The following is a 22,939-nucleotide window of genomic DNA, read 5'->3' as shown; positions in this document are numbered from 1 at the left end:
CGTTCAGGTTTTAATTGTTTGGACGCACCAGAGCGTGTACTCATCTAGATAAAATATCTTGGCGCATATGCAATGAAACATAATGTTTAACTGCTGTGTTAACGAGCAACAAGACCATCTCCCATAAGGAGGCAAAATTTAAATTAAAATCGTAAGTTAAAATCGTTTATATTTTTACGATTAAAACCGTATAGCATTCACTTACGTCACTAAAATCGAGGCATTCTCTTAACACATTTTAGGAAGCGAAAAGCATTGCAAAAATGTTGAAGCTTTTGTTCAGTATCGCAATCTTTGTCAGGATTGCTGTCGAGGAAAGCAATGGTGAGTATAAGTATTTTTGTATGTATAGCTATTTGTAAGCCATTTATAACAGCAATATCATATAAAAAGCCGGTAACATGCAAGAGAAGATCGAATATAGAAACAATGAAAATTTTCTTCCTCCATAACGCTCGAATAAAATCCACATTTTCCTACACTTGTCGAATATGATATTGATATTCTGCGAAGTGCCAAAGGCCATTTTCACAGTTCGCTCGAAAAAACCAAAGCCTGCAACCCTTCATGCATGCAGGGAAAGGAAATCACTGACGTTAACAGGGGGATATTTTTATCTTGTCCATGCATGGGAAAAACAGCGCGGGATCGTGAGCGTTTACCTACAAATTTTGTTTTTGTTTTGCTTTGCTTTGCTGTGCTTTTCTTTGCTTTGCTTTGCTTTGCTTTGCTTTGCTTCCTGGAGTTTTCTCATCGCTATTTCACCTGTAATTTGTAAAATTTGTAAATAATTTTAATTTTATAAAAATATGAGATGGAAACCATCTCCTTAATTTTAGACATTTTTAATTTTAAAAACATTTGTCGCCGACTTTTTTATTGGAAAACAGATCGCGTGCTTCCAAATGGTGCTAAGAACTTGCAAATAAATATAGGTACTCATTTCGCGAGAATTTTAGCCTTTTATTGCCCAGTCTTTCTTTATCTTGTTTAGAGAGAAGTACATACATAATTCCATATATAAAATTTTTATGTGCGATTTTATGTGCGATTTTTGTCTTTTGGTAGATGTGAACGAGTGACCAGTTTGGTGCTGAACGAATGCCCTGTTGTATAAGAGCTTTCATTTGAACGTTCGTAACTAATTCACTCGTTCACATCTATCAAAAGAAGTAAATTGCAAATGAAATTGTAGCAAAAACCCCCAAGTATAAACAGGCCTTACGCGCATAGCCCTATTGCGAAACCAATGAAGCGCATAATTTATCTCACTTGCGGTTGTAAAAAGGAAATCCCAGACGGGATTCCCAAGAGTTGGGAAGAAACGTTGATTGTTTTACAAATTTATGCTTAAGGGGAAACTTATTAATTAACGGTAATTCCTACATGTTAAATATACTGATTTTCGAATTCTATGGAGGAGGATGTAGCTTCACAATAGAATATGTGAAGTTTCACATGTGGGACTTCTCACGTAAACCTTCAAACAGCGAAGATTTGGACGTGAACCCTGTGAGAACGTAAACGTCAAAAGGGGGAGTAAATGGGGCGATGCATCTATATATGTACATGTCTCGTCATGTATTGGCAAAGTTAAAAGGATGGTGTAGTATTTTTTCATAGCCGATTATCTCACCAATAGGAACATAGTTTTTAATTTTTTTTTGAATTCCACGCGGTTAAATTCAGTTTGCCCCTCTTTATATGAAAATGGCACGAAACAATAACGCTTTAATTAACCTCTTGATTACACTGCACTAATAGCTTGGGTCACATACACGCGCATAAATAATTATAAATACGATTGCGCGTGTCATATATAGCGAAGATTTTACCATTGACAACTCTATAACTGTGGGAGAGGAGAGGGGACCAGAGTAAAATGAAAACGGGCAACGCGATACAATTACAAACAATCCTGATGGAATTTTTTTTAGCTTCAGGCACATGTAGAAATGCAAATTGGTGGCATAGTTTCGACAGGACTGGTTGGTCCAAGTGTCCTGCTAATGTGCCTTATATACGTGGTTTGTACAGGAATAAAGCGTCGAGACCTAACCATGATTGGATATACCTCCTTGAAGCAGCTAGTTGTTGTGATGGTGGTAAACCAAATGCCGAATGTGTACAAGCCAATTGGGTGCACAGTTTTGACAGGTAATAATAATTTTTCACTAGTACTGCATATATCTTTTCGAACAATAACTTGCATTCACGCTAATAATAAAGCAAACTAATATGTTCGGCTGATCCCTGCGCAAAAAAATGGAGAACATCGCTATCTGGAGCCGGTTGTGTAAAAACGTCGTTAACTTTAATCATGATTAGTGGTAATTACTGTAGTGAAATCCTTAACTATGATTAATTAACTACTTGACTTAACCGCGTTGCAAAAAAAGTAGTTTGTCGAATGATTGACCAATCACGTAGTTAACTTGCGAGTGGCTTGCGTGGGGTTGTTTAACAGAGAAATAGGATGCATTAAGGTATCGAAATAATATTGACCGCTGTTGTAGATTTTTAACAAGACCGAGGACTCGTATTTACAAAAATTGACGGTATTTTGATCAGAAATATTGCAAAAAAATGCAATAAAAAAATGGAAAAGTTTAAAAAACATCCAAATAAATTAACGAATAAGGGGCTCTCAAAATAAAAAATTTAATATCCTTTTGAGTCAACCTAAAAGTTGCAGATGAAAATGGCGATGGCTATATAGTCTTTGCTAGGATCGTAATTCGGTTCGACACGTCTTCCGAAGCAAAAACATATCATGTTGCTGCCCAAATGACAAAAATAAAAACTTATTGAAAGTTGACAATCTTCGACGGGGCCTTTTCTGAGTGGATAACGGTTGAAAATGGGTATGTGTTGTCTTTAATGTTTATTCGCTCATCGAAAGTTCATGATGCCATTTTCAACTTCGTTTCGGAAAGTTAGCGATGCTTTTAAGAATGATTAAGTTTAACTACGTTTCCTCCGTGCCGATGCGGAGCGCAGAATAATATTTGGGCTCGTTTTTTTTTAATTCACCTTGGGACCAGGCCTGATTCAAGATGGCGGCCAGCCAGCTCTTAAGCAACGAATTTAATATTCCGCGAAACTTAAATTATTTAAATTTGATATTTAAATAGCCGGGCCAGAAACGAGAGATTAGAGAATCCTATGCGTAAAATGTTTTTCAACTGACGCTAAATCCAACATTGTCAAATTGCAAAATATCGCATTTCTATATAGATGTATGCAATTATGTCAAAGCAACTATAGTAAGAATAATGTTTAGCTGAAATAGCAGATTTAAATTCAAAAGGTATATTGTTTTGGTCGAAAAATTTGAGAATAATCTGTTTAATTAAAGAAGTAAGATCAAACTTAAATGTGGATTATATCACATAACGATCCCATATGCCACCGGAGTCGTAATCTTTGCGGTACAGTATACGAGCCACTCAATTGTGTTTGTTTCTATTTAAAGCAAATTCGTGCCGATGCAATTTCAAAAGGCCGTCACCCATCTATTGTGCGTGTCTTAATTCGTTAATTTTTGCTCTTAAGGCCCTGTCACACTGTTGCGTATCACATTAGCGTATGGCAGCGTATGATGAATATCACGCATACGCCGGAATACGCTGAAATATGCTGGTGGTACGTCGAGCGTAAGTTATACACGTTCCGAGCACGGTCACATACGCTGGTATACGCCGAGGAAGAAAATTTTTTTTAAGGCCCTGTCACACTGTTGCGTATGATAGGAACGTATGAGTCGCGTATAAAGATCATTTCATTCTTTTTTATACGCACGAAAAAGTCCGTAAAAATAGACATTTTGCATAAAATTAACTTATTAAACGTATGGGTATCGTAAGAGTAGCCTGTCGCTGGCGTATGCCAGCGTATGAACAGCTTACGAGAAGCGTTTGGAATGCGCATGTCAAGCATACCACTGGCGTTTCACAGACTTTAATCGTATGTAAGCGGCAGTATTTTCACACGGCTCCATTCGAGAAAATGTCAAACCTACAGTGAAAAAAGAAGAAGACACCATGGCAAATAAGAAGACATCATCTACCCGCGGACGAAGAAAAGGAAAGAGGACTCCATCATCAGCCGTTGCCAAAGCTGACGAACAACGTGTTTGTGCACCTGCAGATGTAGTTGAACCACCTGATGAAGATGCACTTATTCCTGAGACATCTTTAAATAATGCGCCACATGTTCCTGAGCTCTCAAAGTCCCCAACACAACCTTCCCAAGACTCCCATAATTCATCGGCTTTATCATCTGAAACCATTGATGACTTCACCTCCTTCCGGCGGGCTGATAGCAAGAAGAAAATTAGAGGAAGAGGGCGAAAAAAAACCCCCTACAACCTCAGCGCCACAGAAGAGGAGCTGATGCTGGAGTTTATCATGGACAATCCTGTGCTGTGGAATGTGAAGATGACAGATTATAGGCGAAAAGACAAGAAAGAGAAGATCTGGGAAGAGCAAGCACATCAGATGAATAAGACTGTTGACATCCTCAAGGGCTGGTTCAGATCGTTGCGCGACACCAATATACGCCTTGACAAGAAGAAAAGCGGGGATAGTGCTCCAAACCTGACTAAGAGAGAACAGTGGATCCTCTCAAAGTTTGCCTTCCTGAAGACTGTCACTCGCCACCGACCGGAGCCCATGCAGAGTGTAAGTATACAACCATATTACCTTAGCAACATGATAACCAAGTAATTTGAGACAATTTCCACATGATATTTTTGGTCTTTTTAGGTGAAGGAAACCATCCAGCTTCACAGAGGAGATCTCAATGCTGCCGAGAGCGCCTGCGCTGATATGCAGGATGTCTTAGATGAAGTCACTCCAATACCATCATCTACCGCTGGAAGGTCCCACAAGCGACCTCAGGACACAGAGAGTGACGTCCTTGAGACTCTACAGAAGAGAGTTGCTGAGTCTGGCACCATCCTCAAATACATCTACAAAGCCAAACAACAGCCCATTACAGCACGAAGTGTCTTTGCAAATTATGTTAAAGAGAGCCTTTTGACTATGTCCAAGTCCAAGTACAAGAAGGCAAGGTCCTCCATCAATAGGTTATTGTCTGAACTCATGGATGAGGACAGCGATGATGAATTTCCAAGTGCAATGGCGGCTCCATCTATCAAAGTAAACCAACAAGAGATCCCTTCTCAACCACCCCACGATTTGCACCCTACTACAAGTATTCCCTTCTGTTCATTTAGAGCATCAGCACCATCCTTCTCTGAGCATTATCAGAAACCTAGCAACATGCCTATAAACATGCCCCTGGCATCGTTGGTGAGAGGCTCTCAGTCCATGGAGTACATGCAGCAGTTTCACCAGCGGTTATTTCAGTATCCACATCATCACAAGACTACCACTAAACAACAGCAGATGATTCCTCCTTCCCAACAACTTGCTCAGCAACCGTTTCAGCAAACTCAGCAACAATGCACTCCTACCTCTGGCCCGGTTCGTGCCTCTTTGGCTTCTGCAACAGAGTTAATAACGGAAACGTCTAGCCCAACGCCGCACAGTCTAAGCTCAGCCTTTGAGCAAAGTCACCCGAACATTACTAGTCTTTCAGGATTTCGAGACATCATGGAATCTACTGATGATATTGGATTTCAGGATGAGGTTCTCAACCTTCAACCACCAACGTGAAAGAAGTATTGACTATAGACCACGGCGGCTGTATGGCTTCATCATTGTCTCTCGGAGGGCAAAGGCATCATCACCTACAAAGAAGTAGGGGACACTCTGATAGTCATTTGGTAAAGCATCGGGGATGGGGGATCCTATAGTTCCGTCTTCTGTTAATTCTTTGATTTCAGAGTTGTTGTAGATCTGTGCGTCCGATGATGACCCTTTACCACGGAGGTCTGCCTAGATGAATTTATAATCTGCGTCTACAAGGCCCATGAGTACAACAGAGTAGAATCCCTTGTAGTTGAAATATTGGGATCCACTTTTTGGTGGACACTTGCAGGTAATGTGCTTTCCATCTATAGCACCACATGTATGGGGGAAGTTCCACCTATTGAGGAACTTATCAGATATGGCACGCCATCCCTCTGGCGTGGTAGGGCAGGTCATTACTTCGGACAAGTATTCGTCGATGATTGCTTGGCAAACTTCTCTGACAATAAGTGACTGGGTGTTGTGGGGGACCCTCCATCCGTACTTCATGGCTGAATACGTGCTCCCAGAGGCAAGGTTTCGCAAAGTCAAAGAGAGCTTCAGCCCAGGCTCCAGGGGTTGCCTATACTAGGTATGTTTCTTGGTGATCCTGGGACTCACTCTTGCCAGAAGCTCATCAAACATCTCGGGGACCATCCGCATAAAGTTCTTAAAACATCGCGTATCCTCGCTTCGAAGTTCCACCAGAAGTTGGTCGTAAATGAACTGCCTTCGCCTTCCGATCCATGATCTCTTCCATACCTCACGTCTTTTTCTTTTTCCTTTTCTCCTTTTCCTTCTGTTATTTTCTATGTGACGAATCGTCAAAGCTATGAGATCAAACTGGTATTCAAGAACAGCTAACTCCATCCTTTATCCTCGAAGGTACAAGATGATATGAAGGCATCCAACATAAATATATATTATACACAATAAATGACATGCTATAATATTTATATACCCTTCCTCGTAACGTTTGCAATACTCTGAGGATACGACGACCAGGCGTTAAATATACACTAATTGTACGGTAAATGCGTTACTTAATCGTCAGTCATACGCTAAGCCCTCTATAGACGTTAAACATACGTCACACATAAGTTAGACCTTCGTTACTGATGCGCTATCAACACGTTAGTTGTACGGCACACTTACTCATTTGCGTATGATTAGCGTACTCAACCTATTAGTACAGTACATTTAGCGTCCTTCTGCCGTATTCAGCGTATGACTAGCTTATCTTTACCGTATAAACCATACGTCCAAACACGCACAAGATTTTTAAGCATGCTTAAAAAAAATTTTCTTCCTCGGCGTATACCAGCGTATGTGACCGTGCTTGGAACGTGTATAACTTACGCACGACGTACCACCAGCATATTTCAGCGTATTCCGGCGTATGCGTGATATTTATCACACGGTGCCATACGCTAATGTGATACGCAACAGTGTGACAGGGCCTTTAAGCATGCTTAAAAATCTTGTGCGTGTTTGGACGTATGGTTTATACGGTAAAGATAAGCTAGTCATTCGCTGAATACGGCAGAAGGACGCTAAATGTACTGTATTAATAGGTTGAGTACGCTAATCATACGCAAATGAGTAAGTGTGCCGTACAACTAACGTGTTGATAGCGCATCAGTAAGGTCTAACTTATGTGTGACGTATGTTTGACGCCTATAGAGGGCTTAGCGTATGACTGACGATTAAGTAACGCATTTACCATACAATTAGCGTATATTTAACGCCTGGTCGTCGTATCTTCAGCGTATTGCAAACGTTACGAGAAAGGGTATAATTATAAATATTATAGCATGTCATTTTTTGTCTATAGTATATATTTATGTTGGATGCCTTCATATCATCTTGTACCTTCGAGGATAAAGGATGGAGTTAGCTGTTCTTGAATACCAGTTTGATCTCATAGCTTTGACGATTCGTCACATAGAAAATAACAGAAGGAAAAGGAGAAAAAGAAAAAGAAAAAGACGTGAGGTATGGATGAGATCATGGATCGGAAGGCGAAGGCAGTTTGGCATTTACGACCAACTTCTGGTGGAACTCCGAAGCGAGGATACGCGATGTTTCAAGAACTTTATGCGGATGGTCCCCGAGATGTTTGATGAGCTTCTAGCAAGAGTGAGTCCCTGCAGGATCACCAAGAAACATACCTGGTATAGGCGACCCCTGGAGCCTGGGCTGAAGCTCTCTTTGACTTTGCGACACCTTGCCTCTGAGAGCACGTATTCAGCCATGAAGTACGGATGGAGGGTCCCCCACAACACCCAGTCACTTATTGTCAGAGAGGTTTGCCAAGCCATCATCGACTTGTGGTGCTATAGATGGAAAGCACATTGCCTGCAAATGTCCACCAAAAAGTGGATCCCAATATTTCAACTAAAAGAGACTCTACTCTGTTGTACTCATTGGCCTTGTAGACGCAGATTATAAATTCATCTGGGCAGACCTCGGTGGTAAAGGGTCATCATCGGACGCACAGATCTACAACAACTCTGAAATCAAAGAATTAACAGAAGACGGAACTATAGGATTCCCCATCCCCGATGCTTTACCAAATGACTATCAGAGTGTCCCCTACTTCTTTGTAGGTGACGATGCCTTTGCCCTCCGAGAGACAATGATGAAGCCATACAGCCGCCGTGGTCTATAGTCAATACTTCTTTCACGTTGGTGGTTGAAGGTTGAGAACCTCATCCTGAAATCCAATATCATCAGTAGATTCCATGATGTCTCGAAATCCTGAAAGACTAGTAATGTTCGGGTGACTTTGTAGTGGGGTGCAAATCGTGGGGTGGTTGAGAAGGGATCCCTTGTTGGTTCACTTTGATAGATGGAGCCGCCATTGCACTTGGAACTTCATCATCGCTCTCCTCATCCATGAGTTCAGACAATAACCTATTGATGGAGGACCTTGCCTTCTTGTACTTGGACTTGGACATAGTCAAAAGGCTCTTTTTAACATAATTTGCAAAGACACTTCGTACTGTAATGGGCTGTTGCTTGGCTTTGTAGATGTCTTTGAGGATGGTGCCAGACTCAGCAACTCTCTTCTGTAGAGTCTCAAGGACGTCACTCTCTGTGTCCTGAGGTCGCTTGTGGGACCTTCCAACGGTAGATGATGGTATTGGAGTGACTTCATCTAAGACATCTCAGCGCTCTTGGCATTGAGATCTCCTCTGTGAAGCTGGATGGTTTCCTTCACCTAAAAAAACCAAAAATATCATGTGGAAATTGTCTCAAATTACTTGGTTATCATGTTGCTAAGGTAATATGGTTGTATACTTACACTCTGCATGGGCTCCGGTCGGTGGCGAGTTACAGTCTTCAGGAAGGCAAACTTTGAGAGGATCCACTGTTCTCTCTTAGTCAGGTTTGGAGCACTATCCCCGCTTTTCTTTTTGTCAAGGCGCGTATTGGTGTCGCGCAGCGATCTGAACCAGCCCTTGAGGATGTCAACAGTCTTATTCATGTGATGTACTTGCTCTTCCCAGATCTTCTCTTTCTTGTCTTTTCGCCTATAATCTGTCATCTTCACATTCCACAGCAAAGGATTGTCCATGATAAACTCCAGCATCAGCTCCTCTTCTGTGGCGCTGAGGTTGTAGGGGTTTTTTTTCGCCCTCTTCCTCTTATTTTTCTCCTTGCTATCAGCCCGCCGGAAGGAAGTGAAGTCATCAATGGTTTCAGATGATAAAGCCGATTAATTATGGGAGTCTTGGGAAGGTTGTGTTGGAGATTTTGAGAGCTCAGGAACATGTCGCGCATTATTTAAAGATGTCTCATGAATAAGTGCATCATGATCAGGTGGTTCAACTACATCTGCAGATGCACAAACACGTTGTTCGTCAGCTTTGGCAACGGCTGATGATGGAGTCCTCTTTCCTTTTCTTCGTCCGCGGGTAGATGATGTCTTCGTATTTGCCATAGTGTCTTCTTCTTTTTTCACTGTAGGTTTGACATTTTCTCGAATGGAGGCGTGAGAAAATACTGCCGCTTATATACGATTAAAGTCTGTGAAACGCTATTGGTATGCTTGACATGCGCATTTCAAACGCTTCTCGTAAGCTATTCATACGCCAGCGACAGGCTACTCATACGATACTCATACGTTTAATAAGTTAATTTTATGCAAAATGTCCTATTTTTACAGACTTTTTCGTGCGTATAAAAATGAATGAAACGATCTTTATACGCGACTCATACGTTCCTATTATACGCAACAGTGTGACAGGGCCTTTATATGCAAATTCAAAACACCAAACAATTTCAAAAGATCATTCAATGACTAATAATACGTATACCTTAAGTGTAGTGTTTTCATGTGTATTGTTTTCGTGACTGATCATGATGTTTTTATCTGTGTTATTTGAAATTTTTACGACACATTCTACCGACGAGATCTTTCGTAAGCCAAAAGTAAAAAACCCCGAAAATTTCAAAATTATAGGCAAATATAAAAAATTTCTTATTAACAAAACCAATATTTAGATGGAGGCGATTATAAAAGTTACCGTTGCTGTAAATAACTCCAATGGCAGTAGGGAGTGGGGGGTGTTTGTATGGGGTCATTTCAACAGTCAAATTTGACATCCTTAGACATTTAGTTTATATTTCTATCGAACTTACTCATGAACAAAAAATCTCGATTATACAATACAAAAATGGGAAAACCAAATAACCACACGTAATAATTAAGGCTTCTGAAATTTCATTTTACAACGCGCACCTCCCGACTCCCGCTCTTCCGCTTGCCACCCATTTTCATGCATGATACTTGCCACTAAAAAAATCTGTGGAGGAGATTCGGCTATTTTGACTATCCGTCTTTTTATCTTAAAGAAAACGGATTCATTTGGACATCTTTTCTGTCAAAATTGAAAGCAAACAATATACGGCTATATGCGCGAAATCAAAAGCATTTATTACACCCGTACTAGCGAATTTGCACAAATGCTAATAATAGGAAGGCAAATGTTTTACAAATTACAATATATCATGATGTAAAAAAAGCACAAACCTGCCTTTTTAGTGTGAAGATGCTGCCTGGATAGATAACAGCGCGGTTGATATAAGCTGTAACAGGACTTGATCGAAACAGTGACAAACTTGAAAAAATGGCATACACGTGCGCTAGTCTAGCTGTTCTTATGTTCGCCTGTAATGCCAAAACTAGACTACTCTATTCGGATCAATTTATTAATCCTCTTATTTCTTACGGAACTTTAGTTACCAGGTATTTTCACTTCAATTCGATTCTATTCCATATTCACGGCATTTACAGGCACAATAACTGGAACCTATGCCCATCAGGATATTACCTCTCCGGACTTTATCGCTCACATGGTCATAACCTGCACAATATTGAGCATGCGTGGTGCTGCAAACCTCGTGGAGCCCCGAATTCTTACAAATCATGCTACCATGAAAATGTTTGGACGAGATTTGACTGGAACAAGAAAGGAATGATATCGTGTTCCAGAAAAGGTCACTTCATCACTGGTCTTTACAGATCTACCTGTAACTTTATGTATTGCATTGAACTGTTTAAATGCTGCCAATTGCATGAAGGAGGTATGTAATATCTAGTTCACGTAATACAGCATTTGCGTAATACAGCAGTCACAGAGTCAAAGAGAAGAACATTAAAATGACTGGTAACTATTTCAATAATGCAAAAGAACTATACAATAGCGCTAATTGAACTTCAATTCAATTGTGCTAGTACGGAATTAAGTTCCACAAAAACACCTTCGTTTCGTTCTATTTATTTTCACCGGCTTTATGGAATAATTATATAATATGGCGTTGTTTTTAACCCCGCACTAGTACAATTGATGTTGTCCAATACAGTCAAATATACATACGACCCGTACGTCACGCAAAATTGAATGAATGTAATCGACCCGTACGTTTCGTTTCGTTTCGTTTCGTTTCCTTTCGTTTCGTTTCGTTTCGTTTCGTTTCGTTTCGTTTCGTTTCGTTTCGTTTCGTTTCGTTTCGTTTCGTCTCGTCTCGTCTCGTTTTGTTTTGTTTTGTTTTGTTTCGCCTTATACTAATCTTATTCTTTCAAATAATCACATTTTATGTATAAATCGAACTTTGTTATTTCGAATGTGTTCCCTTTAAGCGTGATAAGAATTGTTGTTTGCTTCTTTTTTTATAAAAAGATATTCAATGCATGGTTGCTAACTTGCTGGGAGATATGGATTTATTTTTTCTGTTGGCAAACGAGTTGTTAATATTCTCAACAAGTTCCATATTTCCGCGCAACCATTTTCTATTGTCTGGTTTACACATGTTCAGTCTCACATAAACTATGCCAAAAATTACAAACATTTGAGTAAATAGTGCTAATAGAGAACACATTGAACCGTCTAAACGATTATCTGTAACGAGTGTAAAATTTTCTTATAGATGATATAGCAACATGCAGCGCAACAGGTGACCCCCATTACCGAACCTTCGATGGAAGGCTCATCCACTTTCAAGGAATATGCCAATATGTTTTGGCAAAAGATATTCACAATAGATTTGTGGTGCTTGGAAAGAACGAGAATTGCGGACATGGAGTTACATGCACAAAAGAAGTCACCGTAAAAGTGAACAATCTTGTCATTGTTATCGCACGTGGAGGAACTGTTACAGTTTTTGGAGTTAAAGCTAATTTGCCATACAACCATCGAGGTAATAATGCTAATCAGCTTTGGCCTAAGCAATTAGAAATAAATTTTCATAGTGACTTCTTTTGTGAAATTCTTCTAGTAAATTCTTCTAGTTTTTTCTGCTCGCCTAAACATTCACAAAAGCTTTCGCGGTAAAGAAAATGAAAGCTAGCGAAAAAAAAAGCAACGTGGAGGCAGGAAAATGATTGGCAATCTACAATTCTAAGACATGTCCTTGGCAGGAATGCATGATTTATGCAAATAAAATATCGATATATAGTGAAAAACAATAATGAAACATCTTATCAACAAAATTCTGATCTAAAACTTCCCCATTACATTATACAAATACACGCTGACCTTTCCTAGCTAACCTTGTTAATATAAGTTAGTCAATTTACGCCACATCGTTATTTTTTGTGGCTTTTATCAGTTTTTCGAAAATTTTTAAAATATTCTCTTGTGCAACATTGTGAGCAATCTCAAAAGACTACCATTACAAGAATAATAAACAACAATGTTATAATGATTCGTATTTCATATATGATTTATCGAGCGTGGTTCGTGGTAAGAAAAATTTGTGTGTTAATATTAATTTTTATTCATATGGCTGATTAGTTATACTGAGTTTGATGCTTTAAGTTTAACACAAAAAAAGAAGAGTATTAGACATTCATTTTACCTTAGCAACAACACGAAAAGGAAACTCAAATTTACATGTACATGCGAACTTGCAAATCCACGGGAGAACGCATTTTCAATAATATTACCTGTTAGTTTTTATGCAAAAAATAGGCATCATGATTAAATGTTGAATTTATGATACATTTATATGGTAGCAAAGGGCACAGGCTGCCCCCGCTGTCCCCGTGGTTCTGGCGCCGCTGAATAGGCCTTCCCCGATTGGTTTCGGCAACTTTTAAGCAACTTTTAAAATTTGAATAACTGTTCCGGTTTACAGCTACCTGGACCAACTTTTGCTTTTTTTGAGTAACAGGAAACAACTTTTACGGTGATATATTATCCATACTGATAATTGCGTACTAATTATTAAATGAAATCTCGACTACTAAAGTATTTATTTATTCACTAGCACAATCGGGGGAGGGGGGCTAGAAAGAACTTCGATAGCGCTTTCATGCGGTTAAGAAGTCAAATTTTTGGGTGCAAAAAAATGAGTTGCAACTTTTTAGGTAAAAAATCTGTCTTTCCTGGACGCGTTCTCCCTGTTTTTTCATCTAAACAGTTCATGGTGAATGTTCTTGGCGAATTTTTAGCATTTAACACTAAATGCTACTCCAATTTGGCCTTCAAGAGCCGTAATACGATTGCACAAGTTGCCGATTGCACCTGATTTTAACATTAATTAATTGCACTCGAAACTATATTAATAAATTATTCCCATATATTAATGTACTTTAAGAGTGGGTGTTTTGCCGAACTTTACGTTAACAAGACTAATCCATTTCTACAACCAGGTGTGACGATCGCGAGACATGGAAGAAACGTTATAGTCGACACAAATATTGGCTTGAAAGTGGATTACGATTGCGTATACAACGTCTTCATCAAAGTTACGTCTACATCGAAATTAAGTTATCGAGGGAAAACTCGCGGGATTTGTGGGAGTAATAGTGACAACCCGAATGAACTTCGCAAGCCTGACAATAGTCTCACCACAAATGATCAAGATTTTGCTAACTCCTGGAGTGTTGATAGATCATGCCCGAACGCGCCTCCACCAACAAATCCTTGTAAGACAGCTGGCCATCAAATAGCCGAACAGGCGAGGAAGAAATGTGAATTACTGAAACGTTTTCCCTTCTCGGCATGCCATCACAAAGTTAACGTTCACTCAGGTTTCGTCCAGGATTGCGAGTATGATGTCTGTGCTTGCAAGGAGCATCCCTCAGCGTGCGCATGTGAAGAATACGCTGCCTACGCCACCACTTGTGGTTTTGCAGGAGTCAACATCAAGTGGGAACATCTTCCACAATTCCATCATTGTAGTAAGTTCATGCAATGACGCAGAATATTGATATTTTTGTGCACGCATTCGTTAATCGTCACCTAAAAAACAAGAGTATAATGAAAAACCTGTCGACGGAATTTAGATTTTTATTATTGCAATATTAACGAAATGACTCATTGTTTTATTTTTTATCCAGAGAGCCCCTGTGCTTCTGCTCCTTGTTTAAATGGTGGTACTTGCAGAAATGTTGGTAGATCTTATCAATGTAACTGCCCTTCCGGTTACAAAGGTTCTCGATGTGAAAGAAAAAGTGAGAAAAGCCAATATGTAGTAATTTATTTAGTGAAATAAAACGAGCCCAGCCGAGACAAATTTTATCTCGTCAAATTTAATAATTTAGCTCTATCCGATTTCTCGCCATTTTAGCTTGCCGTAATTCTAAAGCATTAGGAATGGAAAGTGGAAAGATACCAGATTCACGAATAACGGCATCTTCGGAATGGGATTCCAACCACGGCGCATCCAATGCACGGTTAAATTTCGCTAAGAATTCTGGATCATGGTCATCAAGATATAATAACCAAAACCAATGGCTGCAGGTTGATTTCAAATATCGTGCAACAATTACTGAAATTTGGACTCAAGGCCGTGGCAGGCACAGGCAGTGGGTGAGAAGTTATACTGTGTCTTTCTCTAATAATGGCCTAAATTTCAAAACTTACGGAGGAGGCAGGCAAGGAAAGGTACAGTAAAGCTATTTTGGATAATATTAAATTTGTCATAACATAGCCATTTTCTTTCATATAAGTAGGCTTCAGTTAAGTCACTTCTTAATTTTGTGACATGCACGTTGTGACCGTGAAAAAATAACTAAATAAAATCATATGCTTCACATAGCAGAGAATGTGTAACATCCGCGTGTAACGTTTATTACGCCTCATCGGACTGACTTTATCAAACAAAATGAACGAACATGGCCTTCTGAAAGCATAGAATGTCACTGAATAATTATATTCAACGGAAAGTCAACTTGTGCGAATGTTGACAGTGTTTCTTCAGATTATAATTATGTAAAATTTGTTGAATGAATCTTAGGGGCTGCTTCCCAGTTACGCATTTTTTTACGCGCAGAGAATGCTTCAAAATTTTTATTATTTAAGGTAAACCTTGGCCTTACTCGGTCACGTGGCACTTTTAAAGATTTTTTCGATTTGGTTATTGTGTTCACGTTCTCAGCTCTTCAGAACATTTCGTTCGGAAGCGAACGGCCACTGGGAAGGTATTTTTTCCCTTGCGGTCGTGTGCGGTTTCTATCGGTCGACCGCAACCGAACCGACACCGAACCGGAACTGCCGTGTTAGTCTGGGAAACCGCATTGCGCATTTGCTGACTAAAGTTACGCTTTTGGATATAACGGTTGTGGCCGCGAAAAATATTAAACAAGGCTGTTTTTGCCAATACAATACTATTCAAAATAATATTATGGATTTTCAGGATATGTTTTTTCCAGTAGTAATTTTCAGACATTTTACATTGAACCAATTACTCTTTTACATAGAATTCAGTTTTTGAGAAATAATATTAAAAAAACGTTGTTATATCGAACTTGTTTTGTTGTTTTAGGTCTTCAATTCGAACAATGACGAAAGGAGCATTGTTAAAAACGCAATCCATCATGTTATCGTCGCTCGGTTCATTCGAATCCATCCTATATCTTGGCATCACCATATTTCCATGCGAGTTGAATTCATTGGTTGTTTCATAGGTACATAGGTTTGCATGTTGATTGTTCTAGTAATTCACATTGCTGTTAAGAATATAAATCTTTACCATTATAACCAAGGATAGATTGACAATTAATCATAATTATAAATTCTGTTCTTAAAAACAACCCAGGCAAAACAAAACCTTTAAGCTCCAAGTTCCTCCGCGTTCTTTTTCAGTAGCGTAGCCGGCCAGATATACGATCATTTGTATGATTCATATAATTTATTGCATACAATCATTCCAGGCCAACCATGTGCAAGAGAACCATGCCGTAATGAAGGAAAATGTGCTCATGTTGGCGGAAGAGCTGTATGCTCCTGTCTCCCAGGATATCGTGGCAATAGATGTGGACAAAGAGGTACTTTCGATTGCACGATTCGCATAATGCACTCGATGTGAATGATTGCAATATACACGGCGGTACCAGTACTTCCGGTGATCAACGTGTGCGGGGGATTGGGGCCTAAGTTCAAAGTTTTCAAATTTTTGAAAACACATTTGTGGTAAAACTTGGGTGATTCATGCCAAAAAAAAAGTAACGAGGCCAATTTGTTACTCTTGAGATCATGAGAGATTTATCGCAAGTTTAACTTTCGAAATACTTATACACTTCATGTTCACACGTTCTTGTGTTTTAAAAAGCTTGCGGTGAAATTTGAACGGATTCAAAGTTGTCGAATGTCAACTTTAGTCTTCGCATTGTTACAGTCAAACGAAGTACAAGCAAGCACAAGGAAAAACGTGCCATGAACTTGCGTCTTCGTTTGATCCGGGCTTAAGATAAAAGTTATTCCGAATAGATTCATTGCATTATTAAACAATTTTAACAAATATACAATCAAATTAATTTAAATTCTATATTTTGATTTCAATCTAACGCCTGTATTCTAAAAGCTCATTCACCCTAAAACTCATTGAGTAGGCCATCTTTATTTTCTCATAGAGGTATTACAGTCGAATAAAAGCTTGATTCTCAGTGTTTAACCTTGAATGTTTGCAATGGTTAAGAAAAAACGTTTTCATTGATCAGTGAAAAAAATAAAATTTGTATGTCACACTCAACGAGGTGGAGTGTGAGCAGGCTTTTTGAATACAGGCGTAAGTCATGTTCAGGAGATAAAAATTTCCAAAAGTAAACTGCTTTTCAATTATTTTATCAATTTTCAAATTATTCACATCAGATTGCAGACATGCGAAGCGTCTTGGCGTGGAAAATGGCAAAGTATTAGACTCCCAATTATCAGCTTCGTCAGAATGGAACTTCAACCATGGGGTATTGAACGGCAGACTGAACTTCAAGGCTCATGGTCACCGGCAAGGCGCTTGGTCGTCAAGGCATAATAATCACCACCAATGGTTTCAGGTGAATTTCGGACTTCAGGCCACTGTGACTGAAATTCTTACCCAAGGACGCAGCAATTACAATCAGTGGGTGAAGAGCTATTTCGTGTCTTACAGCAAGTACGGCCTGGATTTCATCACCTATCGCGTGAATGGTCTTGTGAAGGTAAAATTGTTTAGTAATCATTTCCAATTTCCAATATTACACGCACGTAAGTAATGTACGGTAACATGGGCAGAAATTTATGCCCGACTGATTTCTTTGGAAAGCTATTGTTATACTACGGCATAAAACATTGACGTTAATAGATCGGCATGAAACAAAAGTTTGAAGTAGATAGATACGTAGAACCACTTTCTCCAGAACACACCATGTAGAATGCACACCTTTCATTCACACACCTTGACAAAGACACATCTGGCTATATCTATAGCACATCAATGGGAACACACCTTTTTTAAGTGTACACTGACAAAGACGAACACCACTTGAAACCCAATCTCTCAACCTTTAACGGGTTATAATCAAACGTTTTAAACGCAGGTTTTCAATGGCAATAACAACAGAAACACCATTGTTCGCCAAATAGTCTCTCCTGTTATTGTTACTCAATACATCCGCATCCATCCGAAGTCATGGCATGGCCACATATCAATGAGGGTTGATTTTGCCGGCTGCCAAAAAGGTACATACGTATATTCTCAGCACAAAATATGAAGCAAGGCGGACGATCGTAAAGTGTGCGGGGGGGAGAGTGCTAAAATTCATATATTCGTGTTGGCAGACAATTAAAACAAAAATAACCAACACTGCTGAACGTGAATATATGAATATTAGCCAAATAACAATCTTACGCCGTGTTTGAAGATCTAATTAAAAGCTTAATTAACTCAACCAAATTTTGTTATCGTTCCAGTTTAATTGTTTACAGTTCAATGCCCAGAAATGACAGATAGGTCGTGCATGGTTTTATAGCTTGTATGTTTTGGTTGCAGCTGCTTCTGTTGGACTTCATTTAGGATATTTCAGCAGTGCAACTGGCCAAACCTTTACTCTTTGCCTATTACAGGCTCTCCGCAGTTTTTCTCGTTTTCAGACCGAATCAGTTTTTACTTTGTTTAAGTTGATCTACAGTGTACAAAAATAACCTAACACTGCGGTTGCGGTTTGATTGCGGTTCGATTGCAGTGGACCGATAAAAAGCGCAAGGGAAAAAATACATTCGCAGTGGCCGTTCGCTTCCCAACGAGATGTTATGAATAGCTGAGAACGATAACACAATAAGCTAGCAAATCGAAAAAATCTTAAGAAATGTCTGTCAGACCGAGATAGACCAAGGTTTAACTTCCGTTTAACCGCGGTTCGACCTCGGTTCAACCGCGATCAGACTAAGGTTTGACTAGGTTAACCGCGGTTTTTGTTAGATTATATTATTTTCTGGACAGTATACTGTAAAACGAGTTGTGTTAACTTTCTTCATGTTAAAAGCCTTTTCTGTGTGTTTTAAAAGAGTGGCCGTGTAAAAGGAGACCTTGCCGCAATGGTGGTACATGTTTGGATTATGGTGCCGGTTACCGGTGCGCTTGTGCTCAAGGTTGGGCATGCCGAAACTGTCAATGCGACGTTGGTAAGCAAATTTTTGTTTACAATACATATTTACAGTGAATTCTCATTTTCACAGCTAAAGTAGGCGCGCGTATCACTTTCAGCCGTGCTTTGGCTTTATATTGGTAGCCTGGACCAACTGACCAAACTTTGTACGGATGCCAATTTTAACTTTACCGTGTCAATGTAGTGTACACGGGGCTCAAACTGTCAGGCTGGCTACGCTATTGCTATTAAAGGTCTAGGATTGCAGTAATTGGTGTAAGCTTTTGCGTTTCCCTGCCTGCTGTTTGTGTCATTTACTTATGTTCATTTTTTTATTGTTTTTACCTGGCAAAGTTAATCATTAAATTGAATTAAATTAACGCCCGTTTTCCTCAACTAGGCGAATTTATTTGCGCGATCTGACATCTGAAATCCGGTGATTTGATTGGTTTGCGAAAAAATTCGCAGCGAGAAAGTAAAATCGCTTCCTACTTTTTATCAGTTTGCGCGAATAATTTCGCCCGGTGCAAAACGAATTTAACGCTGGAAATTAGACTCACGGTGAAACTAACAGTAACAGCATACATGCATTGCTGTGAATCCACCTGCCAAAATGACAACAAATACTAAAGTAACCCTTAAACTACCCATAGTTTAAGTAGCAGACACATTAAAATCGCTTGGGACTCGTGGTCAAAGTAACAATTGGTATATATAAATAACAATTGGTATAAGCCTCTTGTGTTAACACAATATGGCATAACCGTTAACCACAGTCAAAGCGCCGTATATTGACACTCGCGTTAAAAATATATAAAGTTTTAAATAACGGCCGATTTATTTACATGCTTCGCTTTATATTTTCTTTAAAATATAATATAAAATAAGCATATTCATCACAGATCACAGCCGGTCGAGCGAGAAGAAAATAAGAAAATTAAAAGGACACAATCGGTCACATTCGTCATGTAAAGATTATATAACCAACGTAAACAAACATTGTTATGCGCAGAATATATGCGCAGAACGGACTTTACATCATCTTTAAACATGCTTTTATGTGATGTTTACAACACGGGCGGCAATAGAATGAATCCGTATAATTAAAACGATCAGTTACAAACACTAAAGTGGTTGTATTTTTTCGCTACATGCAACAACAACTAGTGTTTGTAACTGATTTGCATATTTATCAATCATAGTTGTATTTGGTGTAAAGCTAGGGTGTGCATGTGACCTGGGTATAAACCTCGTCAATTGTTCATGAATCTCAAAAAACTATACACACAAGCATTGTGAAATATATTTTACATTCAGTTTTTTTATAAGTATAACTATACTCGGAATTGGTAAAAACGACGTTAATTTACTAACCTTACTTTAATATAACAAGGGAAATACTTGATGTAATTTTCTGTTTTTGTAGGAAAATGTATTCCAAGACACCAAGAAGAGTAAATTAATACCACCAAACGATACGCAGCAAAAATTACCATAATTAAATTAGTTTTAAGGACATTATTAAATGTGTGTCAGGTATTCTTATAGATTTGAAATAAAGTAATGTTTGCAGCTCGCAAGATCTGCCATCGATTGATTGTCTCAAAGCTTTAGCATTTTTTCCCGATTGATAAAATCGTTTAAAGCTTTCTAGCAAGTGTCGACCAAGTTTTCAACTTTGTTATTTGAGGTTGTTTTTTTTCGATAAGAAAAGTTCAAACGTATAAGAGCTAGATAAGAAAGTTCGCAAAAAGTTAAGCTTCTTTGCTCCATTTAAATTGTAAAGTTAATCCTAAATTTCATGCAAATATTACATGGGAACATGAAAACTTCACTACCTGCGACATATTTTTTTTAGTAAAACGCATCTCAAATCAAAGTTCGGAAAGTGTCCGTGCATTGTTCATTTGAGAAACAGAATGTGTTAGACGAAAAATTTATTAACATGCAGTCACCATGCCACTTTTTGAATTTACTGGCCGTTTTTATTCTAGTCTTTTTTAGAGAGCAAGTTTATTATGCGCTCTGCTATATGGCATTATATATGGACAAACTTTAAAGTTTTACACTCTTTTCATACCCACTATTTCGCGGCCTTGGGAAACGTTCAGGACAGCTTTATAATCCCAATTAATAACGCGCAGGATTGAAGCAATCGCAGACGCTTTCAGCGGTGTTTGTTTTTGTAGAGGTTAGCTATGTTGTTGTGGTTTTCAAAAATACACAAAATGCAGGATTCATTTTATTTCGATTGTATGCTTAACATTTGGAGACAACGGAGGTAGGTTTCATCTCATTGCAATTATGTATTATATCGTAGTAAGTAAATTGAAAATCCCTCTATACAGGGTGTATAAAAAAAAGTAGACAATTGTTAAAACGTCCATAAACTGAAAATTTCGCAAAATGTCTGAAGAACGTGTGTTGATCTAGGTATTTTAGGGTCGCTTCACCACTTTAACACTCAAATTGAATAAAAAAAATTATATCGACATGTAGGAATGGTTATTTTCAAACACCACCTAAGACAACTCTCGCGCACAAAAATGACGGTTTAAATATTAATTCATTATCATTGGGTGAAAGTTTGGGTAATGTTTTATAAACTATAAAAGTTCCAGACAATTTAGTGTACATTAAATCCGCCGCACGGCCTCTCGAACTTGGACTTTTTTGCTATTTTGGCCTTTCCCACATATTTTTTGCAGCTCACAAATGATTTCACGCATGATTAATTTTTGTGTGCTTGAGACAACAATGCTATTGTTTCCCTATTGTCAACCATAAATGGTATTAAGATCTTATAATGTAAACAAATTTAATTAATAATTTACATGCAAGGACGAAACGTAAAGGCAAAACAGAGCGGCATTTTTTACAAGAATTTATTTACAGTCAACGTTCTTTTATTCCTCAACATGCCCTCCATCTCTTTCCACACAAAGAACCTTTGGTCTGTCCTGTCTGAGGCCATTCATGATCAACATCGCGATTTTAAGCAAAAACTCGGTCTCCAAACAGTTCGCCCAAACGCTCGGAAACGACTCGTCTCCTGTGACATGGTGCACCATCTTGTATCCACCAAACACGCCGAAACTGACCATTCATGTTCTGACGGAAACGACGTATTCGTTGTAAGGCAGGGACTACTTGCTCGTTAATCATTTGCAGGTAATTCTCACCGTCTAAATTTTGTCGAAAAAAGAAAGGTCCAATGATGCTTCCGTTACCCATTAAGCCAACCCAGACATTTACTTTATGTCTATCGTCATTGCGTTGATATTCGAAATCCAGGGGTTGTTCGCCTCGTTGAGTGTATGCTCTGATGTTGTGGGTGTTGCATGTCCCTATCAATATATATATACAAATATATATATACAAATATATATATATATATATATATATATATATATATATATATATATATATATATATATATATATACACCCATTTGCAAAAACGTTGGCCGCAGATAGATAGATAGATAGATACTCGAAGTCTAATTAGAATTGCATATGATAACATTTGCATGGGATTTCAATCATATTACACAACATATGCAATTCTAATTAGATTTCGGGTATCTATCTATCTATATATCTGCGGCCAACGTTTTTGCAAACGGGTGTATATATATATATATATATATATATATATATATATATATATATATATATATATATATATATATATATATATGTGTTTGTCAATGAATGTTCTCCGGAAAAACAGTTGTTCGAAAGGCGTTTAACTTAAACGACAGATTACTTCACAATGAAAAACACACTTATATATTTCTTGAACAATTGATCTGAAATATTTTGATGTAAATAGTTCAATTTTCAATTGAAGTAACTACTTTTTTAATTCATATGATGTAGGATCAGCC

General features: G+C 38.5%; 1 protein-coding gene across 1 annotated transcript; it reads left to right on the top strand.

Annotated features, from left to right (window-relative positions):
• The first annotated feature begins 90 nt into the window (after positions 1-90).
• Positions 91-20,639, top strand: LOC114545227. Its single transcript, XM_028563512.1, has 14 exons — positions 91-151; positions 243-324; positions 1,938-2,157; positions 10,999-11,288; positions 12,132-12,401; positions 13,858-14,388; positions 14,548-14,661; positions 14,778-15,094; positions 15,975-16,116; positions 16,363-16,476; positions 17,300-17,625; positions 18,004-18,145; positions 18,971-19,087; positions 20,477-20,639. The coding sequence occupies exons 2-14, from the start codon at positions 264-266 to the stop codon at positions 20,506-20,508; spliced, it is 2,676 nt and encodes an 891-aa protein (XP_028419313.1). The 5' UTR covers positions 91-151; positions 243-263; the 3' UTR covers positions 20,509-20,639.
• The last annotated feature ends 2,300 nt before the right edge of the window (positions 20,640-22,939 follow it).

Source organism: Dendronephthya gigantea, unplaced genomic scaffold (genome assembly GCF_004324835.1).
Source record: "Dendronephthya gigantea isolate DGI-Jeju-01 unplaced genomic scaffold, DenGig_1.0 000004F, whole genome shotgun sequence".
Taxonomy (NCBI): domain Eukaryota; kingdom Metazoa; phylum Cnidaria; class Anthozoa; order Malacalcyonacea; family Nephtheidae; genus Dendronephthya; species Dendronephthya gigantea.
The sequence above is the reverse complement of the archived record's forward strand: the minus strand, read 5'-3'. Positions and strand labels throughout refer to the sequence as shown.